The 11,578-nt window shown below is 39.5% G+C and overlaps 1 protein-coding gene across 1 annotated transcript; it reads right to left on the reverse strand.

Moving 5' to 3' along the window:
- Nucleotides 1-552: 552 nt before the first annotated feature.
- TYMS (thymidylate synthetase) lies at nt 553-10,718 on the reverse strand. The gene is made up of 7 exons (XM_062568121.1): nt 10,481-10,718; nt 9,731-9,804; nt 8,314-8,488; nt 6,223-6,324; nt 4,813-4,988; nt 2,247-2,318; nt 553-1,283 (listed from the first exon to the last, which is right to left on the reverse strand). Exons 1-7 carry the CDS (start codon nt 10,635-10,637, stop codon nt 1,146-1,148), a joined length of 894 nt encoding a protein of 297 aa, XP_062424105.1. The 5' UTR covers nt 10,638-10,718; the 3' UTR covers nt 553-1,145.
- Between the last annotated feature and the right edge of the window lie 860 nt (nt 10,719-11,578).

An 11,578-nucleotide genomic window follows, 5' to 3' on the forward strand; every position in this document is an offset into this window, starting at 1 on the left:
ACTGAATTTCTGAAGAGGAATTTTGTACATACTCAGGTTACTACAAAGGTTGCAAGGATAAGAGACAAAAGCTGAATTTTGCTAGGCTCAAATACCATAAGCACTTCTACAGCTAAACTTTTACTACTCCAAGATGTAAAATTAGTTTGTATGCTTATGGGATCTGGACTTGAATGATGAGTGATGTGACTTACTCATCATTAGCATACATACAGATGGTTTCCTGTGAGGCAGACAGATTGTTGCTAATGCTACCTGTAACCTAGGTTTAACTACAGCTGTATTTGATTTGTATGAAATTCATCGTTTATAGAAGGCTGGAGAACAAAAAATGCTGATACACAGATGATATGAGGAGATTCTTTCAGACACAGCTCCATTAAGAACTTTCGCCTTCCTGCTTGGTTCACCTAAGTTTGGATTTTTTTTTTCCTTGCTAAATCTCGCTTTCCAAGGTCCTAAAGTAAAACAGAATTTATTTTTGCTTTTCAACTCTTAACTTACTACTAGCTATAAACAAACATCATACTAAAATTAAATATGCACCATCCCTTTCAAAGGACATTTTTTAAAAAGTTTTATTAAACAGTATATGCATTTCAAAGAGCTTTTCAACCTCGAAGAAGTCCTCTATTATACATAAACTTTCTTATTTTCAGTACAAAATATAGCATGTAAACAAGTACTACAAAGAAAAAGTTTGCATTTCCATAAGGTAGTAACTGAAGCAGCCACTACTAACTAATGCAAGGTGTAGGAAATTATCTCATTAACAATTTAAAACTATGTTAGAATCTGTATAGTATATGTACTGCCTACAAAATAGGAATAAATCAAAACTCACCTTCCAAAACACAGAAGCTAAAGTCTGCCCTGCTTTGTTGCGGATGGAAAAAAACAGCACCATTTTCCAAGCCTAAAAATCAGTTCTGCATGACAGCCTGATACAAAGGCAACATCACTCTATTAGTATCTACTTTTTCAAGAATAAAATTTGTTTCTTTTTAAGTAGCTGCTTTCTAGAACAGGATCTTCTCCATATAAATTAACTAAGGTTTTCTCTTAAAGAAAAGAGTAACTTGAAGTACTGTGAAAGCCAGATAGCCTAGCTAGTTTTCCATGTTAATAGAAGTAGTTTTATAGTATTAAACAGCCATCTCCATTTTAATAGACGGATGGGGATTATAATCTTCAATTCGAAAGTCTTCTGCCGTAAAGTTAGTGATGTCTTCAATCTTACGAAGAATTCTGAGTTTAGGGAAAGGTCTTGGTTCCCTCTGAAGCTGAAATAAAACATGTTCCAAGATTACTGTACAAAGTTTATATTTGGAGGCTGAGATTAAGGGCGTGCTGTTTCTGCAATTTCATAATTAAAGTTAGATCTCATTAATCTCAATTTAGATTACACTATATAGTGTATATATTCTATATATTCACTATATATATATATACACACTATATATTCTGCTTCCTCCTGAGGAAGACTTATACTCAAAGAAAAGAAAAAAAATGTGTAACAGAGCTAGAGGGAAATACTTCAGGGTTTCCACTGAGAACAGCAGCACAATTTTGAAGTGGATTCCACGATCATCCAAGCAGTTTCAGTTCTGAAGAGCGATCCCAGTCGTATTCCTTCCAGAGGAAACTGAATTGGAAATTCTGACTCAGGTGTGCACCAAATGCGCTGCAGTTTTTAATGGGGATGTTAAGGCCAAAACCAATGACTGGCACTTTGGATAGTTCTGAACCACATATATGATGAGGATATTCAGTCTAAGTCTAGTTAAATAAATTTCCAATTTGCTTCTACTGCATCTAATTACTTTCTGAAGAAAATATAGCCATATTCAGCCTGATAGTAGTTCTGATTTACTATTGTCAATTGATATTATTCTTTACTAATATACCCTAAAGGTATTTTATTTTACCTGTATTAGACAGAACAGTTTTCTAAGGTTTTGTAATGAAGCCAAAAGGGTAGAGATTCTGGATCTCTTGACTGAGACTTAGAACAGTAGCAATCTGTCTCTAATTTGATGTATAATTCAATCATATTTCTATTACATTTCTGTTTGTAACCAGAGCTATACATAGGTTAAAAGATAAAACATTACCCACTTCAAGTACTATGGTTAATAAGAAAAATTAATTTTTGCAAAATAATATTCAGAGTATGAAGTCTGGTTGCAAAAGATAACTTTGTATTGAATAAGCACGGTGGAAGATACAAGGATATAAGTACTTACTTGCACTTTTAGAGGTTCCACATGATTCAGATATATGTGAGCATCTCCTAATGTGTGTATGAACTCTCCAGGCTGAAGAGAAAGGAGAATACACATGGGGTCTTCAAAGAGTCAGTTTTCAAGACAGCAAAACATTACCATGCTTACAGTATGAATTCTTAGTGTCTATTGCAGAATTGCAACTCCTGTATTGACTTGGCTTATCAAGACCTTCTTGCAAGCTTCCAAGGACTCTCTCTTCCTAGGCTAATGAATAATTAATGAATAATATATTTCTTAACTTACAGAAGTATCTTTGAAGTCATGCTAGGATAATAGCAACTGACTGAGTGAAGCACTACTAATGAGCTAACACAGATGGAAACAGGGTCCTGCACCTAGGGAGGAATAACCCTAGGCACCAGTACAGGCTGAGGACTGACCTGCAGCAACTCTGCAGAGAAGGGCCTGGGAGAGCTGGTGGATGACAAGTTGACCATGAGCCTGCAATGTGTCCTCGTGGCCAGGAAGCCAATGGTATCCTGGGCTGCATTAGGAAGAGTGTTGCCAGCAGGTCAGGGAGGTGATCCTACCCCTCTACTCAACCCTGGGGAGGCCTCATCTCAAGTACTGTATCCAGTTCTGGGCTCCCCAGTACAAGAGAGACATGGAGCTACTGGAGAGAGTCCAGCGTAGGGCTACACAAGATGATCAGAGGGCTGGAGCATCGCCCTTATGAAGGAAAGCTGAGAGAACTGGGCCTGTTTAGCTTGTAGAAGAGAAGACTGAGGGGGGATCTCATCAATGTTTACAAACACCTTAGCAGGGGGGCAGGGAAGAAATGAGGCCGAACTCTTTTTCAGTGGTGCCATGCAACAGGACAAGAGGCAACAGGCAGAAACTGAAGCACAGGAAGTTCTGCCTGAACATGAAGGGGAATTTCTTCACTGTGAGAGTGACAGAGCACTGGCACAGGTTGCCCAGAGAGGCTGTGGAGTCTCCTTCTCTGGAGACAGTCCAAACCTGCCTGGATGCAATACTGCCTAACATGCTCTAAGTGACCCTGCTTGAGCAGGGAGGTTGGACTAGATCTCCAGAGGTCCCTTCCAACCTCAACCATTCTGTGATTCTGTGAAACAGATGAGGCAGTGATGAGCACAACTTTTCCACTCCACATCTATTAAGTAGGACTTGCCAAAGCTGGCTTAAACTACCTTGACTACTAATAAACAAGATTGTTTCTGGTAGTGCAACTCTCAGCCACAGCTCAGACCCTAAAGCATTTATCTAGCATCCCAATAGGTTTTGCAAGATCACAAGTTATGCTACTTAGCAACCCCTGAGCAATTTAAAGGCAACTTAGATAAGTTTTATCAGCTGTAAGTACATCTCTGACCAAAGTGTAGACCAGCCCTTGGATATACCATGCTGCAGTACAGAATGGGTTAGGAGAATTCCTTGCATTTACTTTAGACACCTACCTTGAGTGGTCTAAATGTCTGTCTTTAGGGGGCACATTTTTTCTCAGCTAATGTCACTTAGTGCAAAAAACATTCAGTGTAAAAATTATCACTACCCAATATAAAAATATACGAAATATCTAATTTATGATGTTACACAAACCATAGAGTTCTGTATCAGATACATTTCTCATAGTAATTCACAGTAGACTGGATCTTAAAAGCAAAGATTTGTGGATCTCTCCCTGGGCCAGGGGCAGGGGGAAGGCAGGGAAGGGCAGGAACCATTAAGGGAACCACTAGAGCTGCGAGAAGAAATGGATGGGGGCAGGGTAACAGCTACATTATAGATATAGACATAATGTTAAACCTGTTTTCTTTGATCCCTTGGCCTAAGCTTTAGAAGTACATCTGCACTTGCTCTGAAGTTTTATTCTTCCCCACTTTTTAATTTTATCCAAGTTCCCTTCACGTTGCTGCTAACAGCAGCAAGATGAGGCCCAAATGCCTTGCTAACATAATTTTTAAATGCTCTAAGGAAAAAGGTTTTTTACTTGTGTAAGACTGTACTGCATGTAAATTACTCTGCCAAATTAAAAAATACAGCTCTCTAGAGACAGGGCAGCAGTTTGAGCACATACTACCATTCCACCTAACCATTTACAATAGGAAATGAAAAAAATACCCAACTGAAATTACAGCAGAGTTTGGTGGGCAGCATATTCAAATTACAATCTTGAAATCAACCACTGCAGTAATGTTCACTTCCAGTAAAAAAAACCCACATGCTATGGATTTTTTAGTAACTTCTATGTTACTATTACCATAACAACAAATGCTCGGTTCAGACTGTTAAGAATTAAACTAGTGGAACAGCTAGTTGGTATGTTCAGTTAAAAAGATCTCCTGCTTGTTTGCCCTGAATTTAAGAATTCTTACACTGCTGATCCCAACTGCCAACATAGACAGGAAACAACTCAGGCTCAATTCATGGGGTCCTTCCTTGCACATATGCAGGAAAGATGCTGAACACTATGTTGACTCCAGAAATTCCTATACATGAGTCTATTTTTCAGTCCATCACTGTTCATACAAAATTAAGCAAAATGATTAAATAGCCCACCTACCTTTAGTCCTGTGACATGGGCTATCATGTATGTGAGCAGTGAATAGCTGGCAATATTGAAGGGCACTCCTAGTCCCATATCTCCAGACCTCTGATACAGCTGACAGGACAATTCACCATTTAGAACATAGAACTGACAAAGAGCATGACAAGGAGGCAAAGCCATCAGGGAAATATCTGAGGAATTCCAATACAAGAAGAAAGAGAAATAAAAAACAAAACACCATTAGTGGGTCATAAATGTAAAAGATGCACAAACTGAATAAGCACTATATGAGACAGAAGACACCAAAATCAAACTGCACTATCATTCTGTTGCTTTTTTTTTTTCTACTTTTTAAAAGCACTTGATGCCTAAGCAATTAAGATTGGGTCATGACAAGCTGTCTCCTGAGCTACAGAACCAGAAGAGTCATAAGCAGATATTGCACAGAACAGATTTATGCCATAATGCTGCACAGCTTAGTTTTACTTAGGTAGGTGAATCAGTTCATTTCCCTAAAGGAAGGCATTAAGAGTAAAATTAAGCACATACCCTAAAGCAATTTTTCATTGTTTCATCTTACTCTTTCCCTACTGTAATATACCTTTACTGCTTGATGAGGTATAAAACTAATGATCAGTTACAAAAACAAAAAAAACCCAAAAAACAAAAACCACAGAAAACAAGATCTGAGTGTTCACCTACAAGTGCATTCACAGCTAGGAAGGTAACCCTTTAACCAGCTGCTGATATTCGAGAATGTTTAACCTTACAATAGCTGTAATAGTATGTGGCACCCCCTTTTAGAGACATTATGGAAAAATGCTAGGGCATCTTGTTTGTGCACAGTTCTACTAATGCTGCTAAAGTCAAACATTTTCTGGCACTAGCTCTCAGACAGAGGTAGCCCTACAGAGTGAACACATATTTAGACAACCTACGTCGAAGAAAAATGATTACAACAAATAACACTTTTGTTCTCTAGTTACAAAGCCTTTTTGTAAATTTGTAGTTTCATATATGGTTAAAGAGACATGCACTGTTTTGTATGTGTTTTGTTGTTTTTCTTTAGCCTTTTTAAAATAAGGTGAATGAAAGCTGAATCTACTGTCTTTCTACAAAGACTGTATGTTAAAGATAGTGGTAGGCACACACATTCCTCACTTTAACCTAGAAAGAAAAACTTTGAAGCAATAGTCCAAAAATATTGAGGTCTGAACACAAGAATTAAATAGAAGGGAGAATCAAGCTTATACTCCATAACTATTTTTACTGCAGGCAAAGAGCTACAGTCCTGGTAGTTTTCTAAAGAATAAGCAAAGCCACTAACATGGAACGGACTATTGATAACGGATTTAGAAATCACATATTTTAGTATACAGCAAGATAACATGCAACCACATTCACTTGAAGTGTGCTGTTCAGTACCTTTTGGATTCCAAGCACACATAATGATTCTTCTGTCATCTGGATTGTTTCGGATCATTTCAATCACGTTTTGCAACTGATCAACTCCTTGGTTGGAGTAATCTGAAGATACCAAGTCAGACAGATTCAAGTCATTAGTTTTTTGTTTTTTGTTTTTTTTTTAAGCCTAGCCATTTTCCCACTGAAACGTGATATCCAAATGATTTTGAATGTGATAAATTTATCAGTTGGCACTCTCCAAATGTGAGCTATTCCTTGCTGCTCTTCCTTAAGGTGCTCCAAGGTTTGCAAAATGGTAACGATGGTATTTACAGTATATCCCCGTCTCTTCAAGGGGCTTTGAGTACTTTTTAGTGCTCATTGAAATGGAACTGTTCGCATTTAGAGCGTTTTCTTCCCAGCCTCAACAACTAGCGATCTTTTAAGACCAAATAAGAAGTCTGAGTAAAACTACATCCCAGGAAACAAAGCCTGAAATACAAAAAATTAATTGGAACAAGCACATCACCTTATCACTCATAGTGACTTGCTATCTAAACAGGACAAAAGCTGTGCTGGAATGGGCAACAAGATATTTATATGCTACAGTGCTGCTTCTTTAAAAAAATAATTATGGAGTGCCAGTAACACGGGATGCCACAATTATTTTATGTTCAACAGGAGAAAGCTTCTGACAGATGAATATACACATCCATATAGCACTCATAGTTCCCATGGCGTTCAATACCAGAATGGAACTTTAATCCCATATAGTACAGCATATTACATTTCCCACAATGATCGCCACAGGCTGATTTTTAGGCCCAATATTAATTATATCAAAAATTCACAAAAATTCACACTGGAATTAACAGAATAGGTAGAATAAATTTGTGAGTAAGAGTCATTAGTTGTTCTGACTCATGCCAGTGAATCAGCATGCTTAGTAACACAATTTTCACTAGCAACTCTTGTTGCAAAGCGTAAGTAAATTACGGTTACAGGAAGAGACCCAAGCTGGTAAATAAGATGGTAATATATAATTACCATCTCAGGGATTTCTTCTGCCAGTAGCATCATGCCAGAAAGCCTTTTCAGACGGTTACGTTAGCTCCTGAAGTTAATTACCTATCAATTAGTAATGCTACTTAAGGTAATTTATCTTGGTCATTTTTGCCAAGCTATGTTATGCTTCAGACTTTTTAAAATACAAGAATGCTAAAACTTTCTAGTAAGAGTTTTCAGACCTGTCAGTTCTCTATTTTGTGTTAGCATAAAATTAAATTCTGGTAGCTGTTAGCATGCCAGTATAAAGTCAACATCCATAACTAATGTCAACTTTGAGACTGTATTGGCAAAAAACAAAAGGAAAAAATACAATTAATCACGCTATCAATCTACCAGAGTTAAAAAAAAGATCACACCAACTACAAAGGAAAAATCCTTTTTATTTTTTTTTTTTAGTGGCAGTCCTCTACAACTTTTATACATTCTCTCCCTCAGCAATTTATAAGAGTCTCCGAGACATCTGAGAGTAAATCTAATGGACTAGTTCAACTGAAAATGGTATCAACATATTCTGCATCACATCCTAACTTATTTTAGCTTATCTGTCCACAGCATCATCTGCTATGGATACATCATACTTTGTTCCAGCTGCACAGGGAATACCTTTCTCTTCCACAATTCCCAATGAATGTAGTGCACTAACATCAGTTCATGCTAGTGCAATTACATCATGGAATTAGGATCCTGGGTTGGTATTCAGAGATTGAAGCCTGGGTTCCACCACTATCAAAACTGAGCAAGCTCGTGGTGCTGGAAGGCAATACAGACATGTCTTTCCATCTATCAGTGACTGTTCTACAAATGCCAAGCTAAAATACACAAAGCCACATCTTCCAGGATAATTGGGTTCAGTTAAAGAAAAAAAAAAAAATATATATATATATATATATATATGTTCAGCCTTTCAAACAGATAATTTATTCTGGCTTTCAGCTCATACTGCGAACAATGCCTTTAACAGTCACACATCCAACCCACAGACCTCTGAAAGAGGGATTACAGCCATCTGAATAAGCATTAAAGGTGCTATTTTTACGTCCTTACCTGTGTGCATATCTTTGTACTCTGCCCCAAAGTGCCTCCACTGGAAACCATAAACAGGTCCCAAGTCTCCCTCTTCTCTGTCATAGAAGCCCTGCTTATCCAGGAATTCACGTGACCCATTGGCATCCCAAATCTTCACACCCTTTGCAGAGAGTTCTTTGGCATTTGTCGAACCCTACAAAATACAGACAGCAAGAAGTCTAATTCCTATTCACAAGACAGAGGATATGATTTGAAATAGCTGAATCATGCTTTAGTGGCTAAGGTATTTCTCCACTTATAAAATAAAGGATGAACAGTCTGCTTGTTCATGCACATGGACAGAACACAACTTATCGTGAACAGAGACTAGGCTAAGATTTGAAGTACCATGCTCCTGTTATTTAACTCAAGGTTCTTCTAACCTTTTGCACTCAACAACAGTACAATCACAAGGTCAACTGTGGTGTATCACTTTGTACACACATCTGCAGTGAACAAGATTTTATTTTTCAGATGAATAACAGCAAAAAAATAAAAAACTTACAGCCTAGACATTGCCTTTCCTGAGCCACCTATAGTAAGTCCTAACTGAACAGTCTTAAAAATCCTTTTGATAAAATGAAAAATAAACCAGAGAAATTTCATTTACTTATGCTCCAAGTCCAAATCTCTAGACTCAAAAATCCAACGTGAAAAGTGCTCAGTTTTAGGGAGCACCTAGTACTTTATCTTTAAAAAGCAGACACTAAAAAAAAAAAAAAAAAAAAAAAAAAAAAAAAAAAAAAAAACATTTGAGCCCTGCAAACTAGTAAGTGGTTAGCTATACTCTTACTCTTCCCATACCAGTACTTGTCATAGCATGTCAAGGGATACTTATATATTTGAATTTTATTACTTTGACTACATCTACAAGGTATGAATTTTTTCATTACTAAAAAGCCTACTCTTTACATCAGTCCTACCGCATCTGTACCTCACTACCAGTTTTGGTCCAAATCAGCATTGACTATCTCAATATTAAAAAGTAGATAATTAAATAACCTACTATCTACTTCATATTCATATTCAAACATTAATAAGAGAGACTGTATTAGGCTTCATATCTGTGGGATATAGTTAAAACAATTTAAGCCCTTACTTTTTCAGAGTAGTTTCATCAAAAAATATAAAAGAATAAAAACAGAATAAAAAACATTGTGATTTGTAACAATGTGAGTATTCAATAGAATGGATGGAATGCCTTGAAGATAATGGACTTCTGCATGCTTTAAAAATATTAGGTTGTTATGTCTCTTTCTGTTTTGCAGTATGAACAGAAGCAGCTGCAGCTGCCCCAAATTCTGAAATCCATTCCATGCTAACCCATTCTATTGCTATTAATGCCAGGCACACACATATCTCAGGCACGGATAAGAGGCATCCAAATTTATTGAACCTTGATAAACCACAGCAGCTCCTCCAGCACTCCTTTCCAGAATACTCTCTTTGTTGTCAGCAGTGGAAACTGATCTGAAAAACACAGTTTAAAAGTGTCAGAGATGATCACTGATAGCTTTTTAGCGTGAACCGAGCTATGTTTTACTCTGTGTAGAGGAGAACGTCATGATCTGACATTCAGCGGTTTGGACGTGAAGAAAGAAGTCAGGAAAAGTTGCGTTATGCTGACATTCGGGTTGAGCAAGGTGAGAACACGACTTCCTTTTCCTGGAGCCAAGCACGGTCACAGATGGAGGCAGATGAATTGGAAATGAGGATTTTGCACAACTCCGCCTTATAGGTGTAGCTGCAGGCGTACGCACGGGAAACTTGGGCACCCGAGGCTTAAGATAAAAGCCCAGTCAAGGCGGCGCGTCCAGTGCCTGCGGACGGGAAGGGCCGGGAAACGCTGCCCAAGGGCAACGGCCGAGGGGCCCGGCCCGGTCGTGAGCCCCACAGACCCGCAGCCCCCGCCTGCCCCGATCTGCGACGCCAAGGGAGGCGGCCCAGGCGGAAGAAAATAAAACGAAAAGCAAACGAACAACTACAACAAAAAAATGCGCAAACGAGCCTCGGGGTGTGTGCAGGGGGGAGGGTTTCCAAGCTGCCCCAGAGTGGAGAGCGGCAGGAAGGCAACGCCGCCGCCCGCGCGGGAAGATGGCGCCCCCCGTCAGGCGGCCCAGGGCAGCGGCCGAGGCGCGGGGCCCACCTCGGAGGCAGTAGCGCGCCTGCATGCCGAACACGGAGACGGTGCCTGTGCCGGTGCGATCCTCCTTCCGGTGCCCGTGCTGCAGGATGTGCCGCACCTGCCGCAGGTACTGCAGCTCGCCCAGCTCGCCGCTCGGCGGCTCCCCCTCGGCCGGCATGGCGCCGCCAGAAAGCACCCGCGCCGCTTCTCGGCGCCCGCCGCGGCCCTGCCTTTCCCGCCCGGAGGAGCGGGGCGGAGCGGGGCGGAGCGGGGCGCCGCCTCCCCGCGCCGCTTCCCGCCTCCCCTGCCCTCCGCTCCGTCTTCCCCGGCGGAGGGTGGCCCTTAGCGGGGGAGCGGAGCCGCGAGCTGCGGGTGAGAAATACAGCTCACTGCGTACGGAGGAAAAACCATTACTGCGGTCTTGAGTTGCTAGCTCATACATCACAATATTTATTAAGCAAAATTTGATTTATATGCAGTTATTTTAACTGTAGACAGCTAACAATCAGCCGTACGTTGAACTTAGGAGCACTTCATCTAAGGAGAGTCATGGAAGAAACACTTCGCACATCTTCTTCCCTAGGGGAAGAAAAGATTTTTGATTAAACATTTTGAGCTGAGAAAATAACGTTAGAAAAACAAATATATGGGGAAACTATCGCTATCCTGCTAAAGGAATACACACAACATGCAAAAGAGAATGAAGCAAAGTGTTTTTCTCTTTTTCCCTTTTGTACAAAATATTCCTGTCGGTTTTTTACTTATTGCTTTCGTCGTACATTGGTGTGCCGCGGCCCTTGTGCAGACTGAACATGCAATGGTATTGGCATTTGTAAATCAATGCCATCTACTTTTCTCTGGTGTAAGATGGCTACACAAGGCAGGCTGCACAGGAGAATCAAAGATTCAGACTAAAAATCGTAATCAGACTAAAGGGATTAATACTGTTATCATTAGGCTTTGAAAATGAATGTCGTGTGAACAAAAAGCATATATTGCAGATAACTATGAATTACAAAGAATTTTGAAGGAAAATTGTAGAGACTGTGCTCTGCATTATATTACAGACTGCATTATATTACATGCATATAATATTAAAAAATGTGTACTTTTTAATAT

Source organism: Rhea pennata, chromosome 2 (assembly GCF_028389875.1).
Source record: "Rhea pennata isolate bPtePen1 chromosome 2, bPtePen1.pri, whole genome shotgun sequence".
NCBI classification, from domain to species: domain Eukaryota; kingdom Metazoa; phylum Chordata; class Aves; order Rheiformes; family Rheidae; genus Rhea; species Rhea pennata.

Excerpts from the sequence above, each read along its gene's own strand:
- TYMS (XM_062568121.1), bottom strand. The coding sequence starts at position 10,637 with ATGCCGGCCGAGGGGGAGCCGCCGAGCGGCGAGCTGGGCGAGCTGCAG. Across the intron at positions 6,325-8,313 it reads GTACAAAGATATGCACACAG|ATTACTCCAACCAAGGAGTT; the intron begins GTAAGGACGTAA and ends TGGTATCTTCAG. Across the intron at positions 4,989-6,222 it reads GTGTGCTTGGAATCCAAAAG|ATATTTCCCTGATGGCTTTG; the intron begins GTACTGAACAGC and ends GGAATTCCTCAG.